General features: G+C 46.5%; 1 protein-coding gene across 1 annotated transcript; it reads right to left on the minus strand.

Moving 5' to 3' along the window:
- Positions 1–1,935: 1,935 nt before the first annotated feature.
- Positions 1,936–18,927, minus strand: LOC120033415 (trafficking protein particle complex subunit 10-like). Its single transcript, XM_038979769.1, has 23 exons — positions 18,761–18,927; positions 17,880–17,961; positions 17,573–17,708; positions 15,904–16,100; positions 15,438–15,633; positions 15,231–15,342; positions 14,639–14,886; positions 14,071–14,217; positions 11,540–11,654; positions 11,124–11,200; positions 10,742–10,833; positions 10,388–10,528; positions 7,780–7,892; positions 6,807–7,357; positions 6,431–6,572; positions 6,134–6,292; positions 5,606–5,835; positions 5,257–5,357; positions 4,859–4,985; positions 4,609–4,779; positions 4,259–4,439; positions 3,993–4,187; positions 1,936–3,779 (listed from the first exon to the last, which is right to left on the minus strand). The coding sequence occupies exons 1-23, from the start codon at positions 18,819–18,821 to the stop codon at positions 3,535–3,537; spliced, it is 3,819 nt and encodes a 1,272-aa protein (XP_038835697.1). The 5' UTR covers positions 18,822–18,927; the 3' UTR covers positions 1,936–3,534.
- Positions 18,928–19,979: the final 1,052 nt, after the last annotated feature.

Here is a 19,979-nt window from a genome sequence, read left to right on the forward strand (position 1 = left end):
AAACATAGGTATATTTAATTTCAACTGTATAATGCATACATATGATTAGTTTAAATAATTAATCTGAATACAATCAATGGTGCTGAACTCCCATGGAATCATTTACATACACATTTTATTTGATTTCAGTGACCAATGACTGTTGAAAGACAAAAAAACTAACAAATCACCAGACAATTCCCAATGTCTTTATTTCTGTGATTGATGATTCCGTCCCTTCCAGCTATTTGCCGTTAAATAATATATTTTAAAAAACAAGACAAAATAAATACAGCTGGACATAAAATAAGATGTGTACATAGACGAGCACTGATATCACTAGTCTTCGTATCTTATAGTTTTTCTGACCAGTTAGACAACCTCACACACACACACACACACACGCCGAGGACACATGGACGTTTCAAAGACAGACTCATGTTGCTGTAGGATCGGGCATGTACAGTGGCAAGAAAGTATGTGAACCCTTTGGAATTTCCCGGATTTCGGCATAACATTTTATGACCAATTTATCTGATCTTCATCGAAGTCACAATAGACACAGAGTGGGTAAACTAATAATACACAAATTATTGTATTTCTTGTCTATATTGAATACATCATTTAAACATTCACAGTGTAGGATGGAAAAAGTATGTGACCCCCTAGGCTAATGACTTCTCCAAAAGCTAATTGGAGTCAGCTAACCTGGAGTACAATCAATGAGACGAGATTGGAGATGTTGGTTAGAGCTGCCTTGCCCTATAAAAAAAAAACTCACAAAATTTGAGTTTGCTATTCACAAGAAGCATTGCCTGATGTGAACCATGCCTCGAACAAAGGAGATCTCAGAAGACCTAAGATTAAGAATTGTTGACTTGCATAAAGCTGGAAAGGGTTACAAAAGTCTCTCTAAAAGCCTTGATGTTCATCAGTCCACGGTAAGACAAATAGTCTATAAATGGAGAAAGTTCAGCACTGTTGCTACTCTCCCTAGGAGTGGCCGTCCTGCAAAGATGACTGCAAGAGCACATCGCAGAATGCTCAGTGAGGTTAAGAAGAATCCTAGAGTCTCAGCTAAAGACTTACAGAAATCTCTGGAACATGCTAACAGCTCTGTTGACAAGTCTACGACATGTAAAAAAACTAAACAAGAATGGTGGTCATGGGAGGACACCACAGAAGAAGCCACTGCCGTCCAAAAAAAACATTGCTGCACGTCTGAAGTTTGCAAAAGAGCACCTGGATGTTCCACAGCGGAACTGGCAAAATATTCTGTGGACAGATTAAACTTCAGTTGAGTTGTTTGGAAGGAACACAACACTGGATGAAAAAAAAGGCACAGCACACCAACATCAAAACCTCATCCCAACTGTAAAGTCTGGTGGAGGGAGCATCATGGTTTGGGGCTGCTTTGCTGCCTCAGGGCCTGGACAGCTTGCCATCAGACAGAAAAATTAATTCCCAAGTTTATCAAGACATTTTGCAGGAGAATGTAAGGCTATCTGTCCGCTAATTGAAGCTCAAAAGAAGTTGGGTGATGCAACAGGACAACGACCCATAACACAGAAGTAAATCATCAACAGAATGGCTTCAACAGAAGAAAATACACCTTCTGGAGTGGCCCTTTCAGAGTCCTGACCTCAACCCGATTGAGATTCTGTGGCATGACCTCAAGAGAGCAGTTCACACCAGGCATCCCAATAATATTGCTGAACTGAAACAGTATTGTAAACAGGAATGGTCCAACATTTCTCCTGACCGTTGTGCAGGTCTGATCTGCAACTACAGAAAACGTTTGGTTGAGGTTATAGCTGCCAAAGGAGGGTCAACCAGTTATTAAATCCAAGGGTTCACATACTTTTCCCACCCTGCACTGTGAATGTTTACACGGTGTGTTCAATAAAGACATGACAACGTATAATTGTTTGTGTTATTAGTTTAAGCAGACTGGATTTGTCTATTGTTGTGACTTAGATGAAGATCAGATCAAATTTGATGACCAATTTAAGCAGAAATCCAGGTAATTCCAAAGGGTTCACATACTTTTTTTTTTGCCACTAAGTTTTGTAGGTGGAATCTGAGTGGGAGGGGTTCTCTTGCATTAAGATGGCGAGATAGAGGGAACAAGTCTTCTGCCTTTCGTCCTGGCGGTGAGCACTACTTTGTTTGTGGGATTATGCTAGATTCAAGCCCAGAGGTGGAGGAATACAGGACAGTATAGCTGAAGGGGTGTGCTACAGGGTGTGCTTAGGCCTCAGGCCCAAAGCCCTCATAGGCCTCCAGTAGATACCAACCAATCGCACCAACCGACACAGAGCAACAACCAGAACTTGTCCGGCGACACAGTACAAAAATAGAGGTCAATAAACGAATGAACATCGCATTTACACAAGCGAATTTCCCCTCCTTCTAAATTGTTTTCGTTAAAGAATTGTGCTATGATAAGAAAGTGCTTTTCCTGACAGTTACCATAGCAACAGCGAATGTCTGAGGAAAAAAAAGAAGAAAAGTCAGACACCACATTTACTAAACATAGAATTTACCTGCTCAGCATTCAAGTAATCCACAAAGTCAGACAGAACACATGATGGTAACACTTCGAACAGACGGTCACTTTCAGACAAAAAAAAAAGTCTCCGAAAACAACCAAGTACAATTTCATCCCATTGTTCTCAGATTCCACCGATACTTGAATAAGTGAATTTCAGTGAACCCTAAAACCCGAACAAAGCCAAAAAGCAAGTGTTCGTTCGCACGTCTCACACCTGCTCGAAAACAAAACTTATATTTTCTCTCTAACATATTCCTCCGAGACAACGTGTTTTTGGTGCAGCCTTTGCACACAGTCAGTACTGTGATTTCTCTGGAATAATATGTACTTATTGAACAGTTTGTACAGTGGCCAGAGGGTGGCGCTATGACTACAGCAAAGGAAAGAGGATACAGCAGGGTTTGGGGGCAAGGGGCTGGGAGTGAGTGAGTGAAGAGGAAAAGTGGAGTAGATATTGCTCACACACACGATTAACTGGGCCCGCTCTTTCCCTTCATCCATCACAACTTGCCATGTCATGCATAGACAGAGACACACACCAACCAATACAAAACACAAAACGAAGCACCCCTGTCCAAACACACGTTAGTGTGCCCCGTACAGAAGGTCGTGTTGACGATCAGTGGAACCAGCAAGCCGATCACAGGTGCGTAGGAGGGGGAGTCTACGCAGAACAGTTAAGCGGTTTACTGTGTCCACGGAGCAAGAACCAATAAGAGAGCTAGTTTTACAGGTGCACCAAACCCTCTTCTCTGACAGTGGGGGGAGAGAGGGCTATTTTCATATGAAAAAGACTGACAAGATAAAAATACAGCAGATGGAACTCAGGCCAGAACAGGAGCAGGGCCAGTTGGCGGCCAGCAATGAGTCCTGAGAGGAGAGTCAGTGTCAGTTCCCTGCCGCCAGGCCACCTCCCGGTTCCAGAACCACAGCCAGGAACCAAACCACAGAGGTCCAGGCGTGGTGGGGGCGTGGTGGGGTGCAGCAGCGGCCCACAGGGGTCATGTGACGTTAACCTCCATCACGTGGTCGTCAGTAACGGGCAGCACCAGCACCTGCCGCCCCTGGCTCCAATAGAACACCTGTCCCGGAGTGAAGGGCTCCAGGCGGGGCATGGGCAGACCCCTCTGCTGCTCCCCGCTGCCCACTGAGTGGACGCTGCCCCGGCTGCGGATGCTGGCCGTGTCGCCCTGGTCGTCTAGTCCTTTGTCCAGCAGGGATATGGTGTCGTTCTCTAAGCAGCTGTCTGTGAGCAGTCAGAGAGAGAGAGAGAGATGAGTGTGACTGAGTGTGTGTGAGCACAACACGTGCTGTAATAATGCCTATAAGCAAATAATCTAAACAGCATGTAAGAGGTTGACAAAGATGGCACAAAATATAGACTACCATTTTGTTAAGTAATGGGAGACATGCCTACGGACTGAGCTTAAGGACCGTTCTGCAGCTGTGGGTTACATACCTGTGTCGGGCTGAATGGCTGGGACGGCATTGTGGGGCAGGTACTTGAACACTTTGATGTTGGGGAAGGGCAGGTGACCGGCGAACAGGGGCATGACCTCCATCTGAACCTTGTGTGTGGCACTGGCAGCCACGGGCATGGACACCACCCCCGAGCTCTTGCCACACACCGCCCAGTTACTGCTGTTGTCCACCACTGCAGACAACACACACCAGGGTAGTCAGATAAGTATCGGACATGGACACACACACCTTCCCGTGTCCTACCTTCATACATGAGCTTGGTGGTCCTCAGGCCCTCTATTTCTGTAGACTCCTCCTCCTCCCCTTCAGTCTCGCTGGGCTCCGCCTGCCGTGTGATGGACACCTCGAGGCCACAGAGGGCGCCGGTGCGACAGTGCTGGTCGCCGGACGGCGGCAAGATCTCGGCCTTCAAGCTGTAAAGGGTCTGGGGAGGAGGGTTAGCAACATCGAGCGACGTTCAAGCCCAGAACCACGTTTGTTTGTGATGAGAACAGGGTTGTGTTCATTCGTTTTGCAACGGAAAACAAAAATGTGTTTCCCCTCCATGTGGTGTCTTATGACGGGACCCAGAGCTGGGTCTTGTGTATACTCACAGAGACCCGGTCCAGCTGGAACTCGTAGCAGTAGGGTTTGAAGGCTGTGTGTGCGTCCGAGGCGGAGACGGGCGCGAAGCTGGCGGAGAACGCACACTGCAGGCACAGCGGGAGGGGTTTGGCCCAACGCATCTCCCACAGGCAGAACACTGACTGCTGACTGCACACCGGCTGAGACAAAGAGGATCAGAACAGATGAGAGAAATGTGTGAGAGAGAGATGAAGTGTGTGTGTACGGTCAGTTACTCACCTGTTGTGTTTTAACATTGAGTGAGAGCAGCTCCATCGACACTGTGGGCTGGCGCTCTGTGAGGACCGGGTCTGCCAGCTGGAAGTTTGTGTCGGACACGTTCTGGAGACACACCTGTATGTACTTCCTGTGTGACCAGTCAGGAGTCAGATCAATATTTAGATTCTCAACGTCACCACAGATTCCTTACTGAATGAGCAGACATGTCATTGAATAGACACTTTTTCTGCATTTAAAATCCTGTAGACGAGAAGGTATATTACCCAATGCCTTCACTCAGGAAATAAATAAAAGGTTGAAATTAAATCGTGCTGTACTTTTTTGCACACATCTGTGACTGTGCGTGACAAAAATGTCCCCCGTACAGTAAAAGCAGATGGAGTGTGTGTGTGACCTACCTTTTCCCAGCAGAGAGTATTGAGTGCTTGGCTTTGAAAGGGACATAGAAGGTTAGGGCTATGAGAGTGGAGTAGATGGACCAAGGACAGTCGATGGAGACCTATGGAGACAGAAAGAGAACACACAGGGCTGTAAACATAGGATAGGCATGGTCATGTTCATTAGGCCACAGTGTAACAAAACACTTTCAAACATTGAGGCGGAATACCCATTGGACAAATCCAGGTAGTCCCTCCGTTTCAGTCTGTTGTCTTCCGTTGGGTGCCTAATGAACATGACCCTAGTAAATGATATAAAGGTGGTCCTGGGGTTAACTCTATAGGCTAGGAGGACAAACGGTCTTCAAACCTTTTGGTCGATGTTGATCATGCCACTGTCTGCGTGGCTGTGGCTCTTGGGCCGGTGGCGGACCTCGCCGTTGGTGAGACGCTCGATGTCGGGCTTGAGGGGCGTGGGGGGGATGTGGCACAGCACCTCCAGCTGGAACTCCAGGGTGTGGTAGGGAGGGGTGGGGGGCAGGGAGATGCTGGTCACCTTCTCCGATGACTGGATGGAAAGAGCACTCTCCCCCATGCGCTCTGCAAAGAGATGGGTGCGAGAGAGAGAGAGAACAGAAAAGAGTTAGCAGCAGCAGAAGTAGGGAAAGGCAGTCAGCATGGAACGCTAAAGGAGTCTCCCCCTATGGACCCGAGGGTCACTGATCTCCATGGTAACCCCCAGACCTGCCTGGGCTAATATTAGTGATTGGAGGTAGCGACTGGATTGCAGTCTCTCCTCGTCTATAGACTACTTGCAATGTAACAATTTGGATGAACTATCCCTTTAACCTCTCTGACCCTTGACCTCTGACCCAGAGTGGATGGAAGGAAGGCTGACCTCCCGTGCTGGACAGGACGGTAGCAGAGCAGCAGCTAGAGTGGAGGATGGGCATGGAGTCTGTATTGCTAAGCTGCAACGCGTCACCCTTCTTCACACTGTAGTGGCCTGTTGCTATGGTGAACTTCACCTTCTGGGGAATGCCTGCCAACAGGTTGTCTGGAGGGAAAACACAGACACACACTGTTACACATGTAAAAATACAAGGATGACCTGGTCCAACCACATATCAACAGGCAGCGATTAGCATTCACTGTTTGTGGCTAAAGACAGGGACAGAGGGCCAGACAGACGGACCTGAGAGGGGCTCGATGGTGAGCTGAGGCTCCTGGGAGTAGACCTCGTACTGCACCACAGGGTAGATGTGAGACTGGACAAACTGGACTCTCCCCACGCTCCCGCACAGCTGACGTAACGTGTACGAGCCCGGCTCTCCAGTCTAGAGAGAAAAGAGCGAGAGTGGAGAGAGGGGGGAAGAGAAAAAGAGAGAGCGACAAGGAGAGATAAAGTGACACTTGACCTCTAAATCGACAGCGTTCCCCATTCTGTTTTAATGGAGAGGAGGCAAGGAGATTACAGATTTCTTTAGACAAATTGAAAATGAGTCATGGGGTGGACTTGGACTCGAGACATGACTGTTGATGACGTTATAGGAGGCTGAAAGAAAACGTACCGGGGCCGTGAACAAGATGCTGTTGTCGCCGGGCTGCAGCGTTATGTCGCGTGCCCTCAACATCTGGGCCCCGTCATCCACGGCGACCGCTGCCGGGAGGGCCCCGGCGGTGGGCGTGTCTAGGGAGGCTGAGCTGTCGTGGCGCCGCAGCAGCAGGTGCATGTTCTTACACACCACTCCCGTGGAGTTGAGCGAGCTGTCCGACGGGCTGCGGTCCTGCATTTCGTAAAGCTCCAGGGCGGGGGGTAGCGAAGCGCCCATCCCGGCTCCGGGGCTTCCCTGGGGGAACAGGACCACCCCGTCCCCCTGGCCTTGTGGTCCATGGCCAGTCCTCCTCTGGGCGCTGCCCGCACGGCCCCTCGCCCCGCCCTGCTCCAGGCTGAAGTGGAGAGTGGCAGCCAGCTGCTCCACCTGCACAGCCACAGGCATCAGGCAGCGTATACGCAGCTCCAGCTGCAGGGCGGCACCCACGTGCACCACGGCGCCAGGCGGGCTGAACTGCATCTGGCGCAGCTGGGCGAATGCCGCCATGCTCAGAGCCACAGTCTGGTCTGGAGAGACGAGAGAAGGAAGAGGGGGATGAAAGAGGGCAATGCATTACATGGCAACATTGTGAAGTCAGAGTTATGTTGGTCTCGCCTGGGTGCCAGTCGTTCTGTTCTCTTGCCAACTCCTTATGCAATTGTCAGGCTTGACAATGACAATGGAGCAGACAAAAGCACAAACAGATCTGAGGACCAGGCGAATGATTATCAGTCTTGGGACAAAAAAAATAGCCACTATTTACATGTTTGACCAGTTTATTTGGCAATTCTCTCAGAAGTTGAGACAAACCAGACAAGGATCCTTGGATTTTCCATTGTGCAATTAGAAGCTTTCAACTCATTGATGCAGGTAGACAAGAACAAACAGCTTTGACTGTTCCTGCCATGTCTCGAGTGTACGCAGTGTGCGTGTGTGTGTGTGTGCTCACCTGAGGGTGCCGGGGGCTGGCTGGCGAAGGTAAGGATCTCCTGGCAGAAGTGCTTCCTCTCCTCCTCTGTCAGGTTGGCATCGCCCGCTAGCAAGGCACTGGTCTGCAGGTAGCTGGCACAGTGAGTCAAGGAAACCTGAACTAGAAGATTGTATCTTGACTGACACCTGGCTATTTCAATGCAATGGGAGAGTGAAAGAAGAGATAGGCTTCAGAAAGGGTTCCCTACCTAGCATGCGGATTAGATGGGGGTGAAATAGTAGCCAACCTTCCTTTGAGGTCATTCACCTAGCTACCCATGATGGAAATCTTTAGTCCACCCACTCATTTTAACAGACGACCTCTCAAACAAGTGAGAGCACAGAAAACTGGGTTGTGTTCAGTAGACATGAAATCGAAAAGAAAAAAAAATAATGCTTTGAAACGGTATGAATCAGGGAGGTACTATCTGTCCAAAAGGAGTCCCATGTTCTCGTTTTCCATTGTAAAATAGTTGTTACGGTTGGCCCTATTGAACATGACCCTGGCTCATATTGAATGTACAGTCGTGGCCAAAAGTTTTGAGAATGACACAAATATTCATTTTCAAAGGCTGCTGCCTCAGTTTGTATGATGGCAATTTGCATATACTCCAGAATGTTATAAAGAGTGATCAGATAAATTGAAAAGTCCCTCTTTGCCATGCAAATGAACTGACTCCCCAAAAAACATTTCCACTGCATTTCAGCCCTGCCACAAAAGGAAAGGCTGACATCATGTCAGTAATTCTCTCGTTAACACAGGTGTGAGTGTTGACGAGGACAAGGCTGGAGATCACTCTGTCATGCTGATTGAGTTCGAATAACAGACTGGAAGCTTCAAAAGGAGGGTGGTGCTTGGAATCATTGTTCTTTCTCTGTCAACCATGGTTACCTGCAAGGAAACACGTGCCGTCATCATTGCTTTGCACAAAAAGGGCTTCACAGGTAAGGATATTGCTGCGAGTAAGATTGCACCTAAATCAACCATTTATCGGATCATCAAGAACTTCAAGGATTGCGGTTCAATTGCTGTGAAGAAGGCTTCAGGGCGCCCAAGAAAGTCGAGCAAGCGCTAAAGTTGATTCAGCTGCGGGATCGGGGCACCAGCAGTACAGAGCTTGCTCAGGAATGACAGCAGGCAGGTGTGAGTGCATCTGCACGCACAGTTAGGCGAAGACTTTTGGAGGATGGTCTGGTGTCAAGAAGGGCAGCAAAGAAGCCACTTCTCTCCAGGAAAAACATCAGGGACAGACTGATATTCTACAAAAGGTACAGGGATTGGACTGCTGAGGACTGAGGTAAAGTCATTCTCTCTGAATCCCCTTTCCGATTGTTTGGGGCATCCGGAAAAAAGCTTGTCCGGAGAAGACAAGGTGAGTGCTACCATCAGTCCTGTGTCATGCCAACAGTAAAGCATCCTGAGACCATTCATGTGTGGGGTTGCTTCTCAGCCAAGGGAGTGGGCTCACTCACAATTTTGCCTAAGAACACAGCCATGAATAAAGAATGGTACCAACAACATCCTCCAAGAGCAACTTCTGCCAACCATCCAGGAATAGTTTGACGACGAACAATACCTTTTCCAGCATGATGGAGCACCTTGCCATAAGGCAAAAGTGATAACTAAGTGGCTCGGGGAACAAAACATAGATATTTTGGGTCCATGGCCAGGAAACTCCCAAGACCTTAATCCCATTGAGAACTTGTGGTCAATCCTCAAGAGGCGGGTGGACAAGCAAAAACCCACAAATTCTAACAAACTCCAAACATTGATTATGCAAGAATGGCCTGCCATCAGTCAGGATGTGGCCCAGAAGTTAATTGACAGCATGCCAGGGCGGATTGCAGAGGTCTTGAAAAAGAAGGGTCAACACTGCAAATATTGACTCTTTGCATCAACTTCATGTAATTGTCAATAAAAGCCTTTGACCCGTTATGAAATGCTTGTAATTATACTTCAGTATTCCATATGTAACATCTGAAAAAAATATCTAAAGACACTGAAGCAGCAAACTTTGTGGAAATTAATATGTGTCACTCGTTTGGCCACGACTGTACACCAACGAAGACATTGTCCGTGTCGAGAGCATCTAAACCGTGATGTATTATGGGTAAATTGTGGCTGACTGACCTACAAATAACATTGAGTAGTTGTAGTCAGTCTCAACTCGCCTTTAAAATCCGTTGCAATGTCGAATGCGCCCATTGAGACTGATTGACATTGGGTCGTATTCATTAGGCACCAAACGGAAGAAAATAGAAAAACAGGGAGGGACTACCTGAACTTGTCCAATGACAAACACTTGTTTTTGTTTCCCGCTGCAAAGAGAAGGATCTCCTGGCAGAAGTGCTTCCTCTCCTCCTCTGTCAGGTGTGTTCAAGACAGCTGGGAACTCTGAAAAATACGAGGTCAAATCACGAAGTCAGTGATCTTCAAGTCAGAAAGTCAGAGCTCTAGAAAGAGGCTCGAGTTCCCGAGTTGGAATTCAGAGTTGTTCCCCCCAGAGTTCCCAGTTGTCTTGAAAGCACTGAACTCGGAGATTTCTGAGTTCCCAGTTGTTTTGAACGCTGCATTTTTTGGAGGATACTCTTCAGTCTGCTGCAGGAGCTTCTGACACTCGGCCATCTGCTTCCTGGTATGAGTCACCTGCAGGCTCCACCCCTCTGCCACGTAGGACCTCAGAGAGTCATCAAGGAAGCCCTCTGCTCGTTCCGGGTCACCTTTCTTCCTACGCACACAAACCACACACAGTTAACACCATTTTTATTCATTTAGCATCAATCAATTAGAGGAACCCTACACTCTTTCATTCATTAGTCGTTAGCACGTTTAGCTGACTGGGGCTAATCATTTTCCCAGCAACCTTCATCTTTGGAAACACCATTCAGGAGATGGAGAGGGCAGAGAGAACACAAAAAGGATAGGAGAAAGAAAGGCTTACATGTAAAACTCAGCTAGACTCTTCCCAATGAGCCGGGCTGAGCGCATCCTGCCTATGGCTCTGTACATCTCCATAGCAGCATGAGACAGCTCCTGAAAAGAAAGAGAGAGAGAAAGATCATCAGAGGACAAAGACCGCATTCACGAAATAAGAATGTTTAGCTCTGTGATGGCTTTCTGCCCCAGTGCCTAAAGAGACTGGGCCTGGAGGGCAATGGGGCCCAATGAACTAGATACCAAGACTATAAACAGAGGCACTCTGTCTAGGGAGTGTCCCCCGCACACACACACACACACACACATTATGAAGCAGAATCAAGGCTCTTATCAAGGACTACTGTTACTGGCTACACCATTATCCACTAAATCAACATGGCATTTACCAGATAGTGTTTTTCAAACGCCTCCACAGACGATAAGGCCTCATTGAGTTTTTTGTAAGGGCTCTGCAGGCTGTTGACTGTAAGAGAGAACACAGGAGACGCACTCAGACTTTCTCTAAAGACCATTTCAGCTTTCTCCTTAGCGCAAATGAACTTCCAAGACCTCACAATGATGCGTTTGTGTTGACGGTAAAAGTACCCCACTTCAACCTCAAACAGAGAGTCATCTGCGCGACAGAGGGGCGAAGCGATTTTGACATGGCATACAACACAGCATAGCCATGATCAAATAACACCAACATTATCCATTCTGATGCGATGCTCAGGTCTTACTACTTTACAACCAAGGGCCTATTGTGAGGGAACTGGGTCAGCTGAGCTAAAGCCTAGGGCATTAGTGTGTGTGTGTGTAATACCCGTCTCTGGTCTCTCTTCCCCCAGGCCAGCCAGAAGGTCCACGGTGCGGTTTAGGTCCTCGGAGGTGGGGACCTTCTCAGCCACCAGGCCACACAGGTATCCCAGAGACTTTAGCTGGGAACACAACAACACACACATCACAACATACATAGGGGCGCACAGTGACAGGCTGGAAATGGAGTCTTATGACGATCACCAGAAAGTGTATCATCAGAGTTTCTTGACCAGGTAAAACTCCTTGGTTTCGCAGACACAGATTAAGCCTAGTCTTGGACTAAGAAGCATTTAGCAATGATTCTCCATCGAGCATACTTTTGGAAAGCAGGCCCCTTGTGACTTCAGAATGGTGTAGGTCCCTAGGGCTAACACAGTGTACCAGCAGTGATGTGTGTTAGGTCAGAGGTGCCGTAGGTACAGTGCATTCAGAAAGTATTCAGACCGGTTGACTTTATTCACATTGTTAAGTTACAGCTTTACTTTAAAAATGTATTACACCCCCCCCATCAATCTACACACAATATACCCGATCATGAAAACAGGTTTTTAGAAATTGCAAAAAAAAACAGAAATACCTCATTAACATAAGTATTCAGACCCTTTGCTATGAGACTCGAAATGTATTTATTTAACTAGGCAAGTCAGTTAAGAACAAATTATTATTTACAATGACGGCCTATCCCGGACGACGCTGGGCCAATTGTGTGCCGCCCTATCACGGCCGGTTGTGATACAGACTGGAATCGAACCAGGGTCTGTAGTGACACCTCTAGCAGTGCCTTAAACCGCTGCGCCACTCGGGAGCCCAGGTGCATTCACTTTTCATTGATCATCCCTGAAGATGTTTCTACAACTTGGAGTCCATCTATGGCAAATTCAATTGACTGGACATGATTTGGAAAGGCACACACCTGTCTATAAATATCTAACATCTCTGGAGACCTGAAAATAGCTGTGCAGCGACGCTCCCTATCCAACCTGACAGAGCTTGAGAGGATCTGCAGAGAACAATGTGAGAATCTTCCCAAATACAGGTGTGCCAAGCTTGTAGTGTCCTACCCAAGAAGACTTGATGCTGTAAATCGCTGCCAAAGGTGTTCAACAAAGTACTGAGTAAAGGGTCTGAACTCTGAATACTTACAGTACCAGTCAAACGTTTGGACACACCTACTCATTCAAGGGTTTTTCTTTATTTTTTAATATTTTCTACATTGTAGAATAATAGTGAAGACGACAACCATTACATAACACATATGGAATCATGTAGTAAACGAAAGAGTGTTAAACAAATCAAAACATTTTATATTTGAGATTCTTCAAAGCAGCCAACCTTTGCCGTGATGACAGCTTTGCACTCTTGGCATTCTCTCAACCAGCTTCATGAGGCGGCAGGTAGCCTAGTGGTTAGAGCGTTGGGCCAGTAACCGAAAGGTTGCTGGATAGAATCCCCAAGCTGACAAGGTAAAAATCTGTCGTTCTGCTCAAATAAGCAAAGAGAAATGATAGTCCATCATTACTTTAAGATATGAAGACTTGCTTGGGCCAAGAAACACGTGCAATGGACCTTAGACCAGTGGAAATCCATCCTTTGGTCTGATGAATCCAAATTTGAGATTTTTGGTTCCAATCGCAGTGTCTTTATGAGACGCAGAGTAGGTGAACTGATGATCTCCACATGTGTGGTTCCCACCGTGAAGCATGGAGGAGGTGTGATGGTGTTGGGGTGCTTTGCTGGTGACACTGTCTGTGATTTATTTAGAATTCAAGGCACACTTAACCAGCATGGCTACCACAGCATTCTGCAGCGATATGCCATCCCATCTGGTTTGCGCTTAGTGGGACTCTTGTTTGTTTTTCAACAGAACAATGACCCATAACACACCTCCAGGCTGTGTAAGTGCTATTTGACCAAGGAGAGTGATGGAGTGCTGCATCAGATGACCTGGCCTCCACAATCACCTGACCTCAACCTAATTGAGATGGTTTTGGATGAGTTGGACTGCAGAGTGAAGGAAAAGCAGCCAACAAGTGCTCAGCATTTGTGGGAACTCCTTCAAGACTGTTGGAAAAGCATTCCAGGTGAAGCTGGTTGAGAGAATGCCAAGAGTGTGCAAAGTTGTCATCAAGGCAAAGGGTGTCTGCTTTGAAGAATCTCAAATATATTTTGATTTATTTAACACTTTTTTGGTTACTACATGATTCTATGTGTTATTTCATAGTTTTGATGTCTTCACTAACATTCTACAATGTAGAAAAGTAAAAATAAAGAAACTCTTGAATGAGTAGATGTGTCCAAACTTTTGACTGGTACTGTGTATATAACTATGATATTTCCATTTTTATTTTATACATTTGCAAAAATTTCTAAAAACCTGTTTTTGCTTCGTCATTATGGGGTATTGTGTAGAATGATGAAAAAAACAAACAATTTAATATATTTTTGAATAAGACTACTGTAACAAAATGTGGAAAAAGTCAAAGGGTCTGAATACTTTCCAAATGCACTGTATATGCAGGTAGGTAGGTAGGCCACCTTCTCTGTGGCGTAGGTCCACAGGCCGACAGTGTGGGAGCAGTTGGCCTCTAGCTGGGCACGGTCGCAGCAGCCCTCGATCCTGTGGAGCACTTCCAGACAGCTGAGGAACACCCAGCAGTCCAACGCCCCCTGGACCACATACACCTACACAGAATGAGGATCACTAGATTTACATTTTATATACTGTTTTTTTTATTATCCACAAATCAAATTTGAAAAGGTCTTCAAAACATTCAAAAATGTCACACCATGGACACCAGAAGCACCTTCTCCACCCGTGTCACACACAGACACACAGCTCATGCACAAACCAAACCAATATATCACACCAATAGAGGAAGCCAAACTCTTTTTGGCGGGAGGCAACAATGGTAGGGGAAACACTGGAGAGTCCGTGTCCAGAATCAGAGTGTTCGATGGGGATCAGTTTGAGCAAGATGAGGTGCACTGCAGAATAGTTCATCTTCATCACATAATGAGTAGTAAATTGGGATCGAAGGTTATTTGTATGTCAGAAGTTCGGCCCAGTCTGACTGCAATACAGTACTCAAAAAACACACTGTACCTCGAGCAGGCGCAGCTCCTGGACACAATTGTGCAGCAGCTCCAGGGCTCGCTGGGTGACCTCCCAGGGCCTCTGGAGGAAGATGAGCAGGGTACACTGGCGGGAGAACAAGTAGCTGCGCAGGTCCAGCAGGCTGGCTTCGCCGCGCTGGATCAGCTCGCGCTTCTCCATGTCGATGGGCCGCCGCAGGAGCAGCCCGCTCCAGCGCTTCACCGGGGCACAGAACGAGCCCAGCCAGTTGGCCCCGTCTGAAAGACGTAGACACAACAGACAGACGTAGACACAACAGACAGACGTAGACACAACATAGAAAAAGACAACAGACATAGACACAAGAATAAGCTCTACGCTGACCTTTTTTTACAAGGAGCACGTGTGCACCTAAGTTGAAAAATGTAGGCGTACACAAATACATTTTGAAGCACAATGAAACATTTTGGGGGTAATACAGGTGGAATCCTTAATTTTTCTAAGCATACTGGTGCCGCTAAATAAAGAATCCAGGTCAGACAGCTAAATATTTAGGCGCATATGCAATTAAATTGGGCGCACTGTAGCGCCACGGCAGGGGTAGTAAACAATGCCACTGTACCTCCAGCCCCAAAGTTGAGGACATACTGAGTGAAGAGAGCGTCCAGCTCGTCGTACTGGACCAGGGCATCCTCAAACTGCTGCAGCATCTCAAACACAAAGGCCAACTCCTCCTGCACAACACACACACCCCCGTTGGTTAAATAGGTTACAACTGCTTCCCCTGTAGTAGAGCGTGGATGACTGACAGGTGGTGGGAGTGACCCACCTGCACCATGAAGTAGTCGCAGAAGCTCCAGCCGGGCTCGGTGCGTTTCTCGCGGAGCGTGCGCATGTCGTCCTCGAAGCGGCCCAGGTTCTTGGTGAAGGACATGAGCAGCAAGGTGCGCAGCTTGGTCAGGAAGGAGCTCCACGAATCCTGGGACCGAGACGACTCCTTCAGAGGGTCCGACAAAACCACACACCTGAATCACGGGGAGGGGAGAGAGAAAGAGAGTGTTGGGGGGGGGGGGTGTTAGAGTGAAAAGTCCCCAAGTCTCCTCCTGGAGAGCCACACTCCTGCAGGCTTTTAGGCCCATCCCTCATCTAGCACATCTGATTCTACTAAATGAGTTGCTCAGGTCCTTGTTAAGATGAATCTGGTGTGTTACTCAACAGGATTGGATCAAAAGACTGGCAGACAAAAGAGCTCAGATTCTGTTATAACAAGAGATGAGAGTGGTGATGTTGCCGACCTGTCGCTCTGCTTGTTGCAGAAGTCGTTGCGGATCTTGTCTACGATGGAGGTGCGCGGCAGGATGTTGGTCTTGTTCTTCTTCTTGGCTTCGCTCTCCACCACCACGATGAGCCAGTCCACCGAGCCGTGCAGCCGCAGGGTGCTCTGCCACCGCAGCATGTCATCCTTCACCGACGCCTTGTACATCTCGGTGTCCTGAGACACACACACACACACAAACACAGTACACAAAACATTAAAAACACCTGCTCTTTCCATGACAGACTGACCAGGTGAAAGCTATGATCCCTTATTGATATCACTTGTGAAATCCACTTCAATCAGTGTAGATGAAGGGGAGGAGACAGGTTAAAGAAGGATGTTTAAGGCCGTGAGACAATTGACACGTGGATTGTGTGTGTGTGCCATTCAGAGGGTGAATGGGCAAGACAAAATATTTAAGTTCCTTTGAACGGGTTATGGCAGTAGGTGCCAGGCGCACCGGTTTGTGTCAAGAACTGCAACACTACTGGGTTTTTCACGCTTAACTATATCCTGTGTGTGGGAAGCATTGGAGTCAACATGGGCCAGCATCCCTGTGGAACGCTTCGACACCTTATAGATTCCATGCTAGGGATGCAAACCTCATTAACCGGTCAACAGACGGTAAAACATTTTCCAAACAGTAAAATGACGTGCCCAACAGAAAATACTATCAGAGACCTGTATATAATGACAAGATCCTTGTTTCCGCCCTAACAAATGGGAGTCATCCCAAAGCGGGAAGGCAGGCGACAAGCTTAGGCCCAAAATAAGCCCATAGAAACAAATTGGACTTATTTTGGACAGATTTTGGATAGAGTGAATCCTCTCGCTACGCCTCTTCCTCTCTGATACGATGCATGCATACAAGGACTGGCAATTTTTCACTAAGAGCTTAATGGAAACATTGTACCTAATGGAAACATTGCAACAATAGCAAGCCCTTCATCTTACACTCAAAAGGCCTCTTATTGAACATGCAATTCCTGTAATGAAGCAGCTAATAAAAACGTCATTTTCAAACATTTGCCAAAATGCAATTAGCGGAAAACACAGTTCAAAACAGCGCACCTAATGCTCCATATGACAGAGGAAACTTAGAAAGAGGGGGAATCTAATAGCAAATACTATGACGGCTTGCTAATACGACTAGGATTGTGCCTTTGGCTTATGGACAACGAAAGAAAGTTGATATGAAAACCAATAGAACAGGAGAGAAATGCTGCTTAAGGGCATGAGGAAGTCTATATAAAAAGAATTGCCTCCACGTTTCTATGGAAGGATGTTCGCAAGGCTACTTTGAAGCAAGGTAAGACATGCCTCATTATTTGAAGTAAAGTAAAACGTTCAGGTTTAAAACAATTATACTGTCTGAAGCTCCCATTGCATAGTGATGGGTGATGCGCTGATAGTCAATGGTAGGCAGGCTATAGCCTATGCAGCAGAATGGCGAATAGGAGGCGCGCTTTACATGTTGAGATTTAGAAATAAAAATAGCATTAACACACCCATATGAGACAAACACACACACACACGGCTATTGGAGTTTTCCTTGTGAATCATAATACGGTGTTGAATGTTATGATACCAACAACAATGCCGGTCTGTCCAATATGTCCCTACTACATCAAATAGTGACTACTCACACAACAGTCTGTCCAGTATATATGCAGGAAGGGAAAGGTGAGCAGGGCTCTGTTTCCATCCTTAGGAAGTAGCTCCTCTTTGAACTGAACAAAGTTGGCCTCGAGGTGAATCATCTTTGGTGCGCGTCCGTAGGACCTTCAGACGAGGAGACATTGGCATTGAAAACAAAGGAACTTTAAACACAGTCAGGCACACACGCTCAAACACTTACACACACACATCCACAACTTTGCACAAACCACACAGTTGCGCAAGCGTGCACACACACACGTCTGATAGCGAAGTGCAAACATCCCAATAGCTCACCTCCTCCACTCCATGGGCTCCCTGGGTAACTGCTGTGCCAGAGAGGTGTAGAGAGAAGTGAACAGGCTCTGGTCGCCAGCACCTGTGTGTCGGGGGTTGAGACAGAGTAGAGAAGAAGAGAGAAAGGGAGAGAGAGCAGATAGGCAAAAATAGTTCAACCACTGTGCTTCCAACCAGCATCTTATTCATTTTTTAGGGCTCAATGAGATCTGTGACTCATTTGTTTCGTTCCATTTTATTAGCTAGCCATCTAGCTATGTCTCACTGCACGCCTTAGGCTACGTCAACCAGAGCAAACAGTCTGAGTTTGCAACAGAGGCAACGTAACAGTACTATTTTTGTTTTGAGATCATAGCGAACTACACTAGCTAGCTAGATAATGTTTTTGAAATAACGCCCTGTCAGGGTCTTGTCTAGTTCTTGTCGTTGATACATTGACAGTCCTCAAACTTGAACAGTGCGCAGTGTACTACTTGTAGGTATTCTCATCCAGGCCTCGTTTGATTAGTAGCTTGTTAACTAGCTAGCTAAAACAGCACGAGTCGACTATGTAAAAGAAGACAGCAAGGGGATGCCGAGATGCTGCATGAGGAATATACTATTTTGTTGGCTAGTTAGCTACTAACTAGCCTAGAAAGCGATGTCCTTTTAAAAATTGCCAATGTAGGACTTCTGAAACAATCTTTACAAACGATATACAGTAGCTGGCTAGCATGCCGGTTAGACAAAATAGAATATCTGCAGCGGCCACTGCATTGGTTGAGGTGTCAATCAGATTCACACAGCACAGCAACCACTGAGGTATACTGTAGCTAGCAAGCTAGCTAGCCAAGCAAGCTAACATTGCTAACGTTAACGAGACAACTCAAAGGTTAACTAACATGTCACAATCGGCTTGTTTTCCATAGTGTAGATTATTGGCTTTTCTTCATGGGCCTCCATGGATTCCGAGTGTCAACATTAGTCCTCCATTTGAAAGTGAACAATATCACTTGTGTTGTTATCAGAGCTGTACATTTCTGCTTGTATAGAATTGGGGCCTTTTTCATTTCCTGTATGTCCCTTAGAAGATGACGACATCCGGCACAAAGTCAACGAGAGTAATGCTGCGTTCATGATTTGACCTCGTTTTTTCCCCCGAGTTCCCAGCTGTCTTAAAAGCACCATAACTATTGTGTGTGTGTACGTGTGCACGTGTGTGTGTTTCTAAGATTTTACTGAGTTACAGTTCATTAAGGAAATCTGTCAATTGAAACAAATTCATTAGACCTTAATCTATGGATTTCATATGACTGGGAATACAGATATGCATCTGTTGGTCACAAATACCAAAACAAATTGTATGTGTGTGTATGTGTGTTGGAGTGTCAATGTAAGTATGTGTGAGTATGTGAGTCCAGTATGTATGCACAGTCAGAACGAGTTAGTGCAGAAGGGGTCAATGCAGATATTCCGGGTAGCTATTTGGTTAACTATACTGAACAAAAATATAAACGCAACATGCAACAATTTCTAAGATTTTACTGAGTAACAGTTCATATAAGGAAATCAGTCAATTGAAACAAATTCATTAGGCCTAAATCTATGGATTTCACATGACTGGGAATACATATATACATCTGTTGGTCACAAATACCGTATGTGTGTGTGTGTGTGTTCAGTCCAGTTCAAGTGTTAAGCAGTTTGATGGCTTGTAGATAGAAACGGTCTCTAAGCCTTTTGGCATTCGACTTCATGTTCCGGTACGTCTTCCCGATGTTAAGGGAGTAAACATCTCATAGCTGGGGTGTGTGGGGTCCTTGATGATACTTCTGGACTTACTCAACATCCAGAATATACAGTATGTCCTGGATGACTGGGAGCACAGCCTCAGTGATGTACTGGGCCGTCTTGACCATCCGCTGGAGGGCCTTGCAGTTGTGGTCGGACATTCTCGATGGTGCAGCGATAGTATTTGGTGTGGACCCGGGGTGGCGTGAAGAATTTCTTCAGCCGCCATAGGAAGTAGAGACATTGTTGCGCCCTCTTGACAAGAGTGGTAGTGTTCATGGTCCATGTCAAGTACTCGGTGATGTAGACGTCGAGGAACTTAAAACTGCA

This window comes from Salvelinus namaycush, chromosome 40, assembly GCF_016432855.1.
Source record: "Salvelinus namaycush isolate Seneca chromosome 40, SaNama_1.0, whole genome shotgun sequence".
Taxonomy (NCBI): domain Eukaryota; kingdom Metazoa; phylum Chordata; class Actinopteri; order Salmoniformes; family Salmonidae; genus Salvelinus; species Salvelinus namaycush.

Bases quoted from the DNA above. Each gene is read 5' to 3' on its own strand.
- LOC120033415 (XM_038979769.1), bottom strand. From the start codon at position 18,821: ATGGAGGCCCATGAAGAAAAGCCAATAATCTACACTATGGAAAACAAG. The intron at 5,358-5,605 runs GTTTGAAGACCG...CTGTCTCCATAG, and splicing joins TGATCAACATCGACCAAAAG to GTCTCCATCGACTGTCCTTG. The intron at 4,188-4,258 runs GTAGGACACGGG...TGTTGTCTGCAG, and splicing joins CACCAAGCTCATGTATGAAG to TGGTGGACAACAGCAGTAAC.